The sequence below is a fragment of the Chelonoidis abingdonii genome, chromosome 1, assembly GCF_003597395.2.
Source record: "Chelonoidis abingdonii isolate Lonesome George chromosome 1, CheloAbing_2.0, whole genome shotgun sequence".
NCBI lineage: Eukaryota > Metazoa > Chordata > Testudines > Testudinidae > Chelonoidis > Chelonoidis abingdonii.
The window spans coordinates 130,432,367-130,449,367 of record NC_133769.1 but is presented as its reverse complement, the minus strand read 5'-3'; the positions used below and the strand labels follow the sequence as shown (position 1 = coordinate 130,449,367).

General features: G+C 37.9%; 1 protein-coding gene across 5 annotated transcripts in view; it reads left to right on the top strand.

Moving 5' to 3' along the window:
- Window positions 1-15,646, top strand: part of TTLL1 (TTL family tubulin polyglutamylase complex subunit L1) — a 39,109-nt gene extending 23,463 nt beyond the window's left edge. For 3 of the 5 annotated variants that reach the window (XM_032762472.2, XM_032762471.2, XM_032762470.2), the window contains exons 4-10: window positions 1,953-2,133; window positions 3,510-3,644; window positions 3,813-3,921; window positions 9,375-9,518; window positions 11,556-11,642; window positions 12,623-12,786; window positions 14,464-15,646. In XM_032762472.2, coding sequence (XP_032618363.1) covers window positions 1,953-2,133; window positions 3,510-3,644; window positions 3,813-3,921; window positions 9,375-9,518; window positions 11,556-11,642; window positions 12,623-12,786; window positions 14,464-14,593 — 950 coding nt within the window. In that variant the 3' untranslated portion in view covers window positions 14,594-15,646. The remainder of the gene's footprint in view (window positions 1-1,952; window positions 2,134-3,509; window positions 3,645-3,812; window positions 3,922-9,374; window positions 9,519-11,555; window positions 11,643-12,622; window positions 12,787-14,463) is intronic. The other 2 variants (XM_032762473.2, XM_032762474.2) reach the window with 2 other exon arrangements.
- The last annotated feature ends 1,355 nt before the right edge of the window (window positions 15,647-17,001 follow it).

Here is a 17,001-nt window from a genome sequence, read left to right as displayed (position 1 = left end):
TTCATGCAGAGACTTAGCTGTGAGATTCTAGAACTTTTTACCAACTATTTCAAAACTAAAACAGCTTTCTCTTATTTGTGGGACAAACTATTTAAAACCTTTACATGTTTTTTCACTTTAGAAACCCCTCCCCCCCGTTCCATTTTCCATTTTTCCAAGTTGTCCCAGATTGAGGTGTCAGTAGAGGAGATTTTGAAACAAATTAATAAATTAAATAGCAGTAGTCACCAGCATCAGATGGTTTTCACCTAAGAGTTCTGAAGTAATTCAAAATATGAAATTGTAGAACTACTAACTGTGGTATGTAACCTAGTGCTTAACTCAGCCTCTGTACCAGATGACTGAAAGATAGATAATGTAGCACCGATTTTTAAAAAAAGGCTCCAAAAGGCAGTGCTGGCAATTACAGACTGGTAAGCGTAACTTCAGTATCAGGCAAATTTGTTGAAACTATGGTTAAGAACAGAATCATCAGACACATAATATGTTCGGAAAGAGACAATGTGGCTTTTGTAAAGGGAAATCATGCCATACCAATCTATTAGAATTCTTTGACAGTGTCAACAAACGTGGACAAGGGTAATCCAGTTTATATAGTGTACTTGGACATTAAGAAAGCCTTTGACAAGGTCCCGTACTAGAGGCTCTTTACTAAAGTGAGTAGTCCTAGGATAAGAGGGAACGTCCTCTCCTGGACTGGTAACTGGTTAAAAGATAGGAAGCAAAAGGTAGGAATAAATGGTCGTTTCTCACAGTGGAGAGGTAAATAGTGGGGTCCTGCAAGGATCTGTACTGGAACCAGTGCTATTCATAAATTATCAAGAAAAGGGAGTAAACAATGAGGTGGTAACATCTGCGGATGATACAAACCTACTGAAGATAGTTACCGTAAGTCCAAAGCTGACTGGGCAACAAAATGGCAGATTAAATTCGGCGTTGATAAGTGCAGAGTAATGCATATAGGAAAACATAATCCCAACTATACATACAAAATGTTGGGGTCTAAATTGGCTGTTAACCACTTAAGAAAGAGATCTTGGAGTCATCATGGATAGTTATCTGAAAACATCAGTATACACTGGCAGTGAAAAAAGCTAACAATGTTAGGAATCATTGAGAAAGTGATAGAAAATATTATAATGCCACTATATAAATCCATGGTATACCCATACCTTGAATACTGCATGCAGTTCTGGTTGCACAATCTCAAAAAAGATATATTAGAATTGGAAAAAGTACAGAGAAGGGCAAAAAAAATGACTTGGGTATAAAATAGCTTCCATATGAGGAGAGATTAAAAAGACGAGGACTGTTCATCTTAGAAGAAATGACTAAATGGGAATATGATAGAGGTCTATAAAAGCATGAATGATGTGGCGAACGTGCATAAGGCAGTATTTACCCCTTCACATAACACATACACTAGGGTCACCTAATGAAATTAACAGATGTAAAACAAACATAAGGATGTACTTCATACCACGCACAGTCAATCTGTGGAATGTGTTGCCAGAGGATGTTGTGAAAGCCAAAATTATAGCTGGGTTAAAATAAAAATTAGATAAGTTCATGGAGGTTAGGTCCATCAATAGCTTTTGGCCAAGATGGTCAGGGATGCAACATCATGCTCTGGGTGACCCTAAACCTTTGACTGCCAGAAGCTGGGAATGGACCATGCAGAATGGATCACTCAGTAATTGCCCTGTTCTGTTCTGGCACTGACCACAGTTGGAAGACAGGACTCTGGGTTAGATGGGCCATTGGTCTTCCACAGTATTGCTGTTCATTGTTCTGGTCTTATGTTCTCTCATATCAAAAGGGAGTAGATCAGACAAGGACACGGTAGTCAATCTGTACTGAAGAATGGAAAGCCAGCGAAGATATTTTTACCTGTATACATTGATATCCTTGCTAGATATAAAGTTCTAAATCTTGTTTTTTGTTTGATGTAGATTTTGTGCCTGTCACCTTTATGCTCCCTGCTGATTACAACCTGTTTGTTGAAGAATTCAGAAAAAATCCTTCTAGCACCTGGATTATGAAACCTTGCGGGAAAGCCCAGGGGAAGGGGATATTTCTTATCAATAAACTCTCTCAAATTAAAAAGTGGTCTCGAGACAGTAAAACATCTTCGTAAGTTTAACTTCCTTCTCTCCCAATTTTTGTGTATTTTGTAATATTCTGTCACAGTCTGGCATGCTTAATATCAGTTCACTAATGGAAAACTCTTTCCGTGCACCAAACCACTTAGCGTTACTTCATTATAGTTGCATTTTCTCATTTAATGACTTCCTGCTTCAAACAGCTCTTAGTGCCAATTATTGCATTTGGTGCCATGTGGCACAAGCACTAATTCAGTGAGCTACACTATCTAAATATGCTTTCTGTGAAGGTGCAGGGTTTGTATGCCCAGCTATCTTAGGAATAAAATTGCGTGGGCAGACTGGAATAATGATTTTGCTTCACAGCGTTAAAGAATTGTGAGTTAGAGGAAAGTCTTTCACTTCTAGTAAGTGACTTCATTTTCAGCCTGAGGAAAAGTGTGTGACATTGTACAACCCCATCCTCAGTTGAACCATGAAATCTCTTCACTTTTCTGGGTAGAAAAAAACAGCCTGCATGGACTGCCTTCAATAAGGGGCCTGGAGAGAGGTGCTATTAGCTGTGACCTATTACGCAGTTAAAGAGCAGAGCTGACAGCTGGACCTCATGAATAGGGAAGCCATAATATCTAAGACTTGCATTAAGGTGGGAGGAAGGAATAGAGCATCCTCACAGTGAGTTAGAAGAGGAAGAAGCTTGGGAAAAGTGACCAGATACTCATTTTTGTCTCCATTCCCACCCAACACAGAGGAGGAATGTGGCTGCTCTACCAAAAGAAAAATTTGTATCACTTGACCTTTTTTGTTATCCCATTCTGATTAAAAAAATAATTGTAAGACAAGTAGCCTTCCTATATAAAAGCAACCTGAAGAACAACTTTTTTGCATTTTTTCTTAGTTGTCTTTTTTTCCCCTGAAGTTCAAAAATGTTGGTGACTGCGTTTCCAAGAGGATTTTTAACAGTCAGATCTTATTGAAAATTATTGATAATTTAAGAGGCAAACTGTCGTTAACGTGGCTTGATGGTTTAAATCATCAATATTGACTACTGATAAACATAATTGCAAAGGCCCCACTTAGTCATACACTCAAATCGATATTTAAGGGCTTTGCTAAATAATATAGCTTGCTGAGTTGGAGCCTAAATATTCTTCTTATAACAGTGAAATGTAAAAAACTTAAATGGACAGCTAATCCCACTCATTTGTTTTAGCTATGTTTTTGTACACAGTGAAACCAAGTGCCCTGCACACATGAACTAGCATAATATTAAAATTTAATTGAAATGTGATACAGGATTTTAGTAAAGGTAGAACTTCATTACTTTTTGAGAGACTGCTTCTAAGGGAGGAAAACATGTCAACATTTAATCAGCACATTCTGAAACATACTATGTACTTTTTCTAGGTTTGTTTCTCAGTCTTCTAAAGAAGCCTATGTAATTTCTCTCTATATCAACAATCCATTACTGATTGGTGGGAAGAAATTTGACCTGCGCTTGTATGTTTTAGTGTCTACATATCGTCCGCTGCGGTGTTACATGTAAGATCAAACTAATTTCTAGCTTTTTTTTTTCAATGTTAAGATGTATTCAGCCAGAAGGTTCTGCACACATTGTACAGAAAAATTTACCAAGCATCTGGTATTTTAAAATGTTGTTTTCCTCAACTCTAGTTGCATTTAACATATTAAATGTCTTTTTTGTTTAAGGTATAAACTTGGATTTTGCCGGTTTTGCACAGTAAAATATACACCAAGTACAAGTGAATTAGATAACATGTTTGTACATCTTACAAATGTTGCCATTCAGAAACATGGGGTAAGTGTTTGAGTTTCAAAAATAGTAATTTAATAGCAAACTGGATTATTTTAAATGGCATAAAAATGGAATATAAGCGCTTGTGTATTTTGTTCTGTTCTTCGCCCCCCTCCTCATTAAGTCATCTGAGCTAAATATTTGTTATGCATTTTATTTGCAAAACATAATTGATTCATATTACTTCAAAAGCACATGAGATAATAGAACACAGCACAGCTCTATAATGTGGATATTTACATTTCAAACTGCAACAGTTAAAAGCATATGTATTCATAAGTCTATAAAGCTGTACCTAAGCACTAGCATTTTAAATTGGCCATAAATGTGGCTGTAGATAAATGTACAGCTTTGTACCTCAGATCATCACCCCAACTATCAATAATAAATACTTAATCAAATTGTACCTGGTAGTTTTGTATTTTACATTTTTGATACAGTGTCTTAAAATAGATTAAATATAGTACAGTAACTCCTCGCTTAACGTAGTTATGTTCCAGAAAAATGTGACTTTTAGTGAAATGATGTTAAGCGAATCCAATTTCCCCATAAGAATTAATGTAAATGAGGCGGGGGGTTAGGTTCCAGGGAAATTTTTTTCACCAGACAAAAAACTATATATTATATAGATGTACACACAGTATACGTTTTAAACAAACAATTTAATACTGTTCACAAGCTATGATGATTGCTTGAAGTCGTGAAGCTAGAGGGTAGAAGAGGGAGGGATATTTCCCAGGGAATGCCTTGCTGTTAAATGATGAACTAGCACTCGGCTGAGCCCTCAAGGGTTAACACGTTGTTAATGTAGCCTCTCACACAAAGCAGCATGAACACGAGAGACAGGAGACAGCATAGCAGACAGAGACCTTGTGTGTGAGGGAGAGAGATGCACACTGCCCCTTTAAGTAAGCTGACCCACTCTTAAGTGCATTATCTTTTTAAGTGGATCAGGAAGTTGAGACAGCAGCTGCTGCCCCAAGCTCTCTGTTTCTTTTCGTCCATGTTTCCTCCCTGCTCTATATAGAGAAGGGGTAAGTGGGGTGCAGAAGCAGGGGGGAGGGGGACACCCTTACTTTAGCCCCCCCTTCCTCCTCCCTTCACAGCAAGAAGGAGTCTCTGGGAGCAGCTCCAAGGTAGAGGGTGGAAGCAGCACATGGCAGTGGGGGGAGGAACTGCTGATGTGCCCTGCAATTGATAGCCTGCTGGGCAGCTGCAGCACAGGGAACTTAAGGGAGTGGGGAGCTGATGGAGGGTCTGCCGGTCCACCCTGGTTCCAAGCCCCCACCAGCTAACTGCAACAGGCTGCTCTTCCTGCAAGCTGTGGACAAAGCAGGCAGCTGCCAAACGACGTTAGAAGGGAGCATTGCACAACGTGAAACAAGCATATTCCCTAATTGATCAGCAGCATAACAGCAAAACATTGTTAACCGGGACAACTTTAAGTGAGGAGTTACTGTATTTAAACTCCTAAACTCTTTAGGGCAAGGTCTATCTTCTGCTGTATTTGTACAACGCATAGGGCTCAGATTCTAACCTCCGGGAAGTACTGTAATAATAACACAAATCTTAAACATTAAGTTCTGACTTTAGTGGCTGTAAGCATGACTAAATTTGAAAGACAAGGTTGCTCACCAATGAATGCTCTTTTTCCCCAATACTGCATATTCCTTGTCACCTGAGAACTTAGCTCTCAAAAACATTCCAGCTAGCTAACTGATAAGATAGGACACAAGGAGAATTGGTCTTGGAGGTAGCTGTGGCCCAAGCTATTCAGAACTTTATACATAATTGACACCCTGCATTGCACTTGGCAGTGAACAGGCTGTTGGGGTTGAGATTGGAATGTAGGTTTTAGGTACACATGTCCCTGTTAGCATGCAGGCCATGTTCCCTGTCAGCTCAGTTGTATTACTTTCAAGGTTAGGTCTGCTCCCAGTAATGCACATTAGAGTAGTCCAGTCTAGAAATGAGAAAGGAATGAATAATAGTAGTAAAGTCTACTTGGCAGAAGGGCCCACAGACAAGTCAATATCTCTTGTTCTGCTATATGAAAGCTCTGTAGCTGTGGAAGTGATCTTAATCAATCAGATAGGTAAATGCTAGAACAAGATTTTTGCTTTTTGTATAAACTGTTATGAGTGCCCAAATTATCACGAGATTAAGGTCATGGGTTTCCTCTGAAATCTTAGTTCAAGTCCAGGGAAGTTAACTTTTAACTTCAATTATTTATTAGTATTCCAGTAGTTCTCAGTGCCCCCAGTCACAATTGTAGTCTCTTTGCACCACACATAATACAAACACATGGGAGGACGTAGTCCATCCCTCAAAGAGTTTTTATAATCTAATTTCAGATAAGATCAAGCAAGCAAGTGAAACAAAAAAACTAGGAACAAAGGGGAAGGGAAATTCCCGTTCAGTAATAATAAACAAACACTTGGATATTTGGGTCTAAATCACTGAACTTTTTTGTGTGTGTGTGTGTAAAGTGTAAACAAAATAACAGCAATCCCTTCTGTGATGCAGTAGGGTCTGTCTGTGTGGGGGATGGGAGAGCGGGGGAGGACTTTAGGTGAGGGACAAGATTTTTAAGCCTGTAACCTGAGCGAGGGAGGGGGTCAGCACCTTTGCCCGGGAAGTTGGACAAAGGAATTGGCCGGCTGGAGGAAGGGCAGTTCAGTTTCGGTTTTGGGCTGGGTGATTGGAATTGAGAGAATCCTATGCTGGGATCCAAGCACCCTGAACCCCCAGAAGGACTCGATTGAGGGGTCCTGGTTGTGCCTCCAAGCTCTGCTCTAACCTGCATTCCTGTTGTCCAATAAACCTTCTGTTTTACTGGCTGGCTGAGAGTCACTGTGAGTCCCAGGAAGAGGGGTGCAGGACCGGACTTCCCCACACTCCATGACACCTTCTGTCTCTACCTAGCCAGAATTGGTTGGAGATTACTTGTAGGCCTCAAGGCAGATATAAGTGACAAAGTGTGGTCCAATTTGCTATCATGTTCTTTGTTAACCAGTACATGATATGCATCACTCTATCCAGTCACATCTGCTCAGACTTTCAGGACAGGTATTCAATCAAAGTGTAGATTGAACAGGGTTGAAGCTTTGATGTACATCCCCTAGCAGGAATTCGGAATCTTAAGAAGTTTCTCATGGGGCAAGTTGTGAGAATCACATGTGTCAGATGCTTGATTTTGTACAGGTTCTCAGATACTACAAAGATGATCACTGTAGAAAAGCCTATAAATAAATAGAGAGGCTTCTTATGCTTTGTTCTCTGATGGGTAAACACAGTCTTCCACTAAAGTTTTATTTTTGTTTCCAGGGCACATTGTGGCTTATAATTTAGCAGCCTCACAAAATAAATAATGTTCTTGGAAACTCTCTGAGAAGAGCCTTCATAAAGCTAAAAAATGTACACTGAGAGGTACTGTGACATTCCTCAGGGTACAATCTGGACCGATAGACAGCTGTGTTCCCTCAATTCTCCAACCTGGAGTGTCTTTTACATGACTTCGCTATGAGAGCAACCACTCCTGCTCTGCTCTCACTCCTCCCTCAGCATGTAAATCACTCCCAGCTATTTTTTGTGAGTGCTATAGCCAGCCAGTCCTCAATTACACTTCAAGGCAACACCAGCAAACTCCCAGTTCCAGACTTTCCCCCAGAAATGTGTGTCTTGTACTGCCCAGCACAGGACAATACAAACTCATGTAAAATCCATCATTTCATTAATAGAAATGATATGCACAAATCTTACTATCCCAAAATGAAGTTTCCCAAACACGCACTGGTTTAGATAAAACCATCAAATAAATTTATGAACTACAGAAATATAAATTAAGTGATTACAAGTAATCAGGCATAAGAGTTAGAATTGGTTACAAGAAAATTAAAAGATAAAACACAATGAATATCTAACTTAACAAGCTAAATGAATTTAAAGCAAAGATTTCTCTCGTCACATGCTTCACTAGTCTTATTTCAGCCAGGACCACTTCCCCCAGTTCAGTGTTAATTTCCTTATCCTTCAGGTGGTGTTGATGCCTGAGAAGAAAGGGAGGAGTATTTTGGAGCCTCTGTTTCCTTTTCTTGTAGTCCTCTTTTTCTTTGAAAGTCATCTCCAGCTGAGGTTCAGGAGACAGATGGTCTGTGGGAATGGGAACCTCCAGCTGTTTGTTTGCCAAAATGTAGATTTCTTGCTTGCACCCTTTTTCCTGCCAAAGAATGGCCACTTAAACAGGTGATAGTCTATTTGATTTTGTTGACACCTGGCTGAGGCGTCAGTTTGCCTTTTGTCTTTGAGGAACTGTTTTGTGCCTGCTTCTCTAAACTTGGAATGTGTCTCAGTAATGTTATACAGGAGAACCGTATAACTTTACATACAATGTTGCCAGACATTTTAGCAGGATAATAATGATGAGCAAATTATGAGTTTTCAAATGATACCTCACAAGGCATACTTTGTACAAAATCCATTATAGTTTTGTAAAAAGGGTGAACACAGGGATACAGACTGTCGCAGTTACTCAGGAGCTTCATTAGTGTGTGTCTTGCTTGTCAGTTCTGGAGTAACCTCAGTTTGTCGTCTTTGCCTTTCAAGCACAATATATTTCAAGACTTCACTGGTTAGCTTCCTAAAAGGATAAACATGTGGGATAAATACAGAGTAGCGTTCTTTTCCATTTACAGTTGCAGTACAGTCTATTCTAGTGGTAGCCAGATCTATTTTATCAAAATTATGAATTAAAAATAATTTTAAATACAGTGGTGAAGAACATTGCTGTCATTGTTTCTGTATGCTCATGACTGAGACTGGTGCTGGTGTCTCCCAGTGAGTGCTGACTATTAGATCAAATTTTTGTCCTGCTGGGGAAAAAGACTGACTACTCACAATAGAAGTGGTTGGTCATATTTCATGTGTTTCAGAGACTTTCAAACGTGCTGTCAGTGCTACATTTTTTAAAAGGTTAACTTAACAGTGGTTTAACCATTGTTAAATTAACCACTATTCTAGTCGTCCTCTCCAATGACACAACCCTTTCCCCAAACCTAACCCTTTCCTTTCAGTCTTGAAAATCTGATCTCCCAATCATTCCAATCCTATACTCTATTTTCTGTGTCCTCTCCTGCATCGTTAGACTGTCAAAATGCAGCTTCTGTTTGATTATTGTTCTTATGTAATTGTAATTACCGTAAGACAAGTTTTAACACTTGTTTTTGTGATTTGCTATGTAATTAGATGTAGGTGATTTAAAATGTGTTCTATGTTACATAGATGGCTGTGCAAAGGAAAAATTGGGGCCTTACATATCCTGCAAAATGTCATTCAGTAAAAATAGTTTTAAAAAATACACTTGTTTTTAAGCACAAGTTTAAGTTTGTACAGATGAGAATACAACTGCTGAATAATTGCAAACTCCATGAGACTGAATTAACTCCTTAACTCTGTAGGATGACTACAATCATATCCATGGAGGCAAATGGACAGTGAGTAACTTGCGCTTGTATCTAGAGAGTACTCGTGGAAAGGAGGTCACTAACAAACTGTTCGATGAAATTCATTGGATAATTGTGCAGTCGCTGAAGGCCGTTGCAGTGAGTAGTGCTAATGGAATGCTGCCAGAGTTACTCTCGTGGCTGCAGACTTTCAATAGTCTTGAAAACAAGTTTACAGTAAAGAAAAAAACTAAAGCAATTAATTTCCTCCTGCTGGATTGTTGTTTTGAATGCTGATGCTCTCATGCTACGGTCTTATCTTTTTGTTCTTTTTAAAAACTCTGTCACCTCTCAGTGTCCCTGTAGAGCTGAGTGTGCTTGGAGAAACCTGATTGTGGGGTCAAGCTGTTTGTGTGTATATTGAATGAGTAAATTAATGTGCTGAAACCATCACAAACTCTTACTCTCATTTAAAGTCACTTTTGAATTACCCTAACCTCTGCCCAGCCCTGACATGTTTCAGTAGTAACAAATTTGTCATAGGAGGAAATAGCCTGGGAAGACAATTTGTCAAACAAAATGCCAGGGTGTTAAGGTTCTTTCTTCCATTTTGTTTCGAGAATTTGTGTAACTTATTTGCAGCTCTCTGATATGTGAGTAATATAGTTATCCCAAACTCATGCCAAAAAGCTACGGCACCATCATGTATCCCCTTTCCTCCTGAATAGCTTGACAGAGCTTTATAGTATATGGGTAGCTGCAGGCATTTACAGAAGGCAGTTTCCCAAAGTGCCAAATTAGATGCTAGAAGAAAAGGCAGCTCATCCCAATATTAACAGAATTGTAAAAGAGAAGAGGAACATTGTGAAGAGCAGAAGGAAAACAGATAATGGACAGAAGAGGAAGTGTTCTGATAGCTTCAGTGCTCCTTCCTATTTCCTAAACTTAGCAGGAGAAGTGCTTTTCCTTCCTTCCCCTACGCCCTGCAAGACTGAAAACCTTTCAATATTAATTTCTGGAAACCATCTGTACTGACCTGCTACAAAGGGTTCTTTGAATCAGTGGTTCTCAACTTTTCCAGACTATTGTACCTCTTTTTAGGAATCTGATTTGTCTTGTGTACCTCAAATTTCATCTCACTTAAAAACGACTTGCTTACAAAATCAGACATAAAAATACAAAAGCGTTGCTGCACACTATTACTGAAAAATTGCATACTTTTTCATTTTTATCATATAATTATCAAATAAATCAATTGGAACATAAATATTGTACTTAACATTTCAGTGTATAGTATATAGAGCAGTATAAACAAGTCATTGCCTGTAGGAAATTTCAGCTTGTACTGACTTTGCTAGTACTTTTTATGTAGCCTGTTGTAAAACTAGGCAAGTATCTAGATGAGTTGATATACCCCCAGGAGTATGCATACCCATGGTTGAGAACCCCTGCTTTAAATGATCTGGTGAATGTTGCACAGGAAAAGAGGTGCCCTGGCATTCCTACTTTAAGACCTTAGCTGATGCTGGAAAGCAAGTGAATCGCTTGAGAATTTCCATCCCAGCATTATTGAATCCATAGCCTGTTTTAGTTTTCCTGACCATAGTGGACTTGAGCTAGATATAATGATATAGAGATTAAAGTATTTTAAATATAAGGATCTAGTCGGTATTTGGGGTTGAACTCCATCTTTGCTGCATCATTACAACACTATAATAAACAAATGTCTTTGGATAAGTCACATTTAATTTGAAAGTGAAAGTGTTAATGATTAGGTAAATTTGTATTTTTATACATGAAAATGTAAGGTTATTTCTAATTTCACTTACGGCATGAAAACGTTTAACACTCTTGTTTTCATACTCACCGGATGCTGTAAGATACACAGATGAAACTGAATGAAAGCGCTGTAGTCAAATATGTTCTGTTAATACACTGATTCCTATGATAATACTTAGACACAGCTTGAGACGATGACATTTTGTAAAAAATGAATCTTAAATATATTAATAAAATGTTGTATTGGGAAGTCAGAGCAGAAAACTTGTACTAAGAAAGCTGCCATAGATGATTGGTATTATATTTATACATGATACCTAGAAAAATAATGGTAGAGAACTAGAGTAATGTATAATCTTTCAAGTTACTTAGTAAATCTTTCTTCTTTAATATACATTTCTTCTTAACTTGTTTCAGCCTGTAATAAACAATGATAAACACTGCTTTGAGTGCTATGGATACGACATTATCATTGATGACAAGCTTAAACCATGGCTTATTGAGGTAAAGTTATGTACATTTTATAAACAACCCGCCTCACCATTTCCGTTCACAGTATACATCTGCTTTTTCAAACCTGAGCTTGAGTTTTTCCTTTTCCAGATGAAGGTGTTTGGGGAAGGCTGTTGGAAAGTAAAACAGGCAACAAAATGGGCTGTGGGAGTTGCAGGATTTCAGAATTCAGGAGAAACCTGTGTTCTGGCCTGGTCAGCAAAAACCAAATCCAGGTGCATTCATGATGTGCTCCGACTACAGAAGCTGTCTGAATGCCAGCAACCTTATTAGTGCACCAGTAGACGGAGGATTGGCACTGGCTCAGTGCAGTGTAAATCTAACCCTGTTAAAGCTTAGATACTATATATAACACAGCTTGAAATTGTAGGAAAGCTAGAAAATAAGGGATACAGAGTTGTATACATTTATTGTATGAATTATACAAACTTCCATGGTATGTTAACTACTGTCCAAACCCCATGTCTAATGTATCAGTACCCTATTATTTTTCCCTACATCTTATCTTTATACATAATGGTTAAGCATACATTTGAAAAACTGTCAGACTTCTTACCCACTTTGCCAGACAGAGAAATGTGTGGAAAAGAGGAGTTCAGAGGAGGGATACAGGTAAAAAGCAATAACCCCGGAATAAAGAGCCCCACCAGCCTATATGTAACAACTGCTAGGAAGGGGCAAAGCGAGTGAGAAACTTGCCTGTTCTTTATTTGGTGTGAACTAAAGGTATAAATCCCCAGAGGCGGCTTGATTAGCACAGGTGAACTTGCTCCCAACAAAAATCTACAGTTAGACCCTAAGGAGAATGAATGATGCTTCAAAAATAAAATCTGTAGGAAATACGCTGTTTCCTTGCAATGGTTTTGTTCAAAGAAAAGGCTCTATGTTGAAATGCTGGTGATGAGTTTATAGGGGACCATATTTTAGTCAAAAGGAAGTTGCTGAAAATAAAATGTCTTTGTTTTTAATAGGTCAATGCTTCCCCTTCTCTTACCTCCAGTACAGCCAACGATCGTATCCTCAAATATAATCTTATTAATGACACACTTAACATTGCTGTGCCTAATGGTGAAATTCCAGACTGTAAATGGAATAAATCTCCACCAAAAGAAGCTCTTGGAAATTACGAGATTTTGTAAGTTTTAGTAATGTCCTATGTAAATATGAACATGTTCTTGAGAGAGAGAAGATTAATTTAGAACCATGTAGATGTGATGACATTCATCCAGGTTTGGAGGAAAAACCTGAAGTGCTCTGTATCACTTAATTACCATGTTTAGGGCTGGAATAGCAGCTTCCAAGTGTTTGCACTCCTGCCTGGAGCCTTACTTGTGGGTTGATGTCTCCTTCCTGGTGAGCCCCTGCACTTCACCGTCAAAAACGTTGATTTATTGAGGGTATATGTTGGGGAAATGAATTTCACTCTTCAAGACATATCCAACACATATATAGTATGTATTTTAGACTGAGTATAAGGTTTGGGTAACAGTTAAATGCATTATATGTACCAAGAAAATTTTAAAAACTCTTCATTCATGGGAATGGTCAGCCAACTGTTGTGATTCATTGATGGGATGTTAAAACAGTGAATTGCAAGATTATTTTTAATCTGGTATAATGAATGTGCGATGAAGGGGGAAGTTTAGAAAAAGAATATCCCTATTTGAGTGTCTGAGATGGGCTTATTCATTTAGGGGGATGCTGAATTTGTAATCAAATTCCCTATTCCATTTGGAACCAGTTTCAAAAGCTAAATGTTTGAGAGCCTGGTCAGGAATTAATAGTACTGTAGTACAGTATGTTAGTTGACCCACTAATTCATGCCATCTATTTTATCTAAGGCCCTGATTCTGCAAACACTTATGCATGCGAGTAAATTTAGTCACATACATAAGCGTTTGCAAGATTGGAGCATACCTTTATAATTAGTGTTAGCTATGTGATAGCTATGAACACTGATGATCTGCATTTAGTATTCGTTAATAGGTACAGATGGAATCCTGTTTGACTTAAAAATATTGTAGCTGTGTCTTTCTATTTTGACTATTGGCATTTATATATTTAGAGTCAAATTCTGCCTTAGAATGCCTCCAGCAACTGTTAAATCAATGGATAGTGGGATTATTTCATGTCATATTGAGTTTGTACATTTAAAGAGATACTTACCACTGTAGCAAGCTTTTCAAAATACATATTATCAAAAATATATTAAATTTATGGGTACTTCTGATGCTGATAGATTGTGTTCAGATTGAATGTTATATCTTGATTATCTAATCAGCCCACCCTTCTTGCTTAATTCTGTTAACTCGTGTCATAATCTGACTTTTCTGATGTTCCAGTTGTTTCTGTGTTTGATACACTGGATTATGACATTACTGCATAAGCAGCAAGCTAATGTTTCTATTTACACACAAATCTATTAGACAAAGTGATGAGAAAAGAAATGCAGAAGTACACGCCTCAGATAGTTTCACAAGCTCTACAATTATTTGTGTCTGCTGTAATAGAAACTCTAATCATGATGTGCCTGTTTTTCATAAATTGTAACTGAAGTATAATACGGCTCATTTTATTATAATGTTGTAGGGTTCAATCCTGTGAATGCTTCCCCACATGAATAACTTATGTGAGGCGTTGTGTCTTAAAATGAACTATTCATGTGGTGTGAGTGTTTATAGAGTAGGATCCATACTTTAAAAATGTGAATGCTAAATATTAAACAATAAAGAACTAAGGAAAGGTCATTCTTATGATCTCTGCTGTCCGGTGATTAGGAGACTGAGACACTGAAAAAATTATTATATTTTAGGTATGATGAAGAGATGGCACAAAGTGATGGAGCTGATCGTGATTTGAGAAGCCGTCCTGGGCAATCCATTGGACTAAAAGGAAATCGAGCAAGAGATTCAGGAAAGCCCGTGCTCACCACATGGAAGTAGTGACAAAATCAAATTAATATCAAATCAATAATTTCTTACTGAAATTCACTGCGATGCTCGTGGCAGAAGATTTTGAACTGAGCACTTGGGGCTCTCTCCTTTGTATGGCTTTCTTCTCTATTGTGTATGGGAGTTAATAACTCTGAAACAGGACGAAATATGTCAAAGAAATATTTGTACCGATATGAGACAGGTCTGTGTAAAGTAAGGCACCTAATCAGCTATTCTAATAGTAAACTCACTAGTTTACTGCAAGAGTATTATGCTGCATGTGGCGATAGCAAATTTACTGTAATATAAAGAATTAACATATTCATAGCTTTAAACTTTTAAAAGCATAACTGCTCAGACTTGAGAAACATGGATATTTTTTCAACAAATGGCTGTTTTGGCTTATAATTCTCTTAAAGAACCTTCTTAAGAAATTTGGTGTTGACTCTAAATATTTATTTTTAAATGAACCACTGGTTTGGTGTTCAATATTTTGTTTTCCAGACTGTACATTGTAAGTAATCTATCTCTACACTTGTAATTTATTATACAGTTTGAGCTCCTTTGTAATGAATTAAGTGTGTTTAAAAATTTGTAGTCAGGGTTGATTACAGTTCTGTAGGAAACCTAGAAAATATTTTGGACCTCAGGATGTCATTCCTCTGTGTTCCAGGATTAATCCTGAAAATAGAATCCAGAAAAGTCAGAAGTGTTGGGCATTATCATTGTTATATAGTTTACACTGGCATGATGACAATTAAATTGCTTGATACAAGTGCAGTCTCTTCTGGCAACATTTACAATACAACCTTTGCTGAGCTGTGATTGTCAATGCACAGTTAATGATTTTTAGCTAATGTTGAGATTTAAAAATAAATACATCCCCAAATACTGAGATTGTCAGATGTGTTGAAGCTGCAACTCCTCAGGAATTAAAATTACATGGAAGGGGAGAATCTCTCACATAGCAAGTTGCTGTGTTATCACATGTGACATTTATTTTTACTTCTGTGGTGATTTTGGACATACCTGAATAAACTTCTTCCTGCTTTTCCTCTTGAACATACTGTAATTAATGTCAGCCCCACTGCTCAGTGATGCCTGTAAATCTTTGCTTGCATCTATGCAGCTCTTTATTTACGTATGTAAAATACAGGCATTTCTATATACATACATATTTTATGTTCTCTAACAAAATTCCATTGTATCTAATAAGCCATCTCCTATGACTCTGATGTCAGAAAGTACAATAGCTACAAATAGCACAAAGCCAGAGAAGTTAAAAAGGCATTGATTGCAGTCTTTTAACTAGTAGAATATATTATATATATGTAAACTAGTCAATTGTATGATTGGCTGTTACCTCTGATGTCACAATTCTAGCACTCATCAAGAAGATTCTCATAGCTGCTTTAACATACAGGTCAAAGTTTGGGAGAGAGAGAAATCTTCAGAAGTACTTGTGCTATCATAATAAATCTTTGCTGAGCACCTGGATCTCCCTAAATGATTAACAACTATATAGAATGAATGTGGGACATTTTATATGCAATTCTAATCATTGTTCATCTTGCATGTTCTGTTTAAATATAGAAAGTCAAATGCAAAATTTGGCATGTCTTTCTACCAGATTCCTGGTCCTTTAAATTATGGGAATTCACCCCCTTCATTAGGAGCACTGTAATAAGTCATCACAGTTTGTGTCTTGAACTGAGATTAAGGAGTACTTTTAATATGATGAAGTTAAATCCACATATCCAGCTCCCTTGTGTATTGTTGTCTCCCTCATTCTGGGTCTTGTTTGTACATTTGAGCCTTGGCAGGGTGAAAACTATGTCTGGAATAGATTTCTGGTCAGATGTTAAATGCCATATTAGTGATGACTTGTTTAAGGGCAGATGTTTCCTCCTCCATCTTCTTAGCCCCTGTTGCTAGAAATATGCAATAGTGTAGGCCTTTGGAAATATTACACTGCAAACGGGAGTATTTTACAGGGGAGAGGTAGCTCAGTGGTTTGAGCATTGGCCTGCTAAACCCAGGGTTGTGAGTTCAATCCTTCAGGGGGCCATTTAGGGATCTAGGGCAAAAATCTGGTAGGGACTGTACTTGGTTCTGCTGTGAAGGCAAGGGACTGGACTCAATGACCTTTCAAGGTCCCTTCCAGTTCTAGGTATATCTCCATATTAAACACTATGGCTGATTTCTTAATCTCTTATAGCTCCATTTTTTTTCTCATTTCAGAACAACCAAACTGTGATTCTTGGCTCTTTCTCCCCTTTCTACATCCCATCCATGCACAGTGTATCTATCTGGTAGCATTTGGCTATGTTCATTCTCATAGTTCCATTACAGTAGTCTCTCTAATGCTGTTACGTATCATGTGTACTACCTCATTACCCTTTTTTTATGAGTACTTT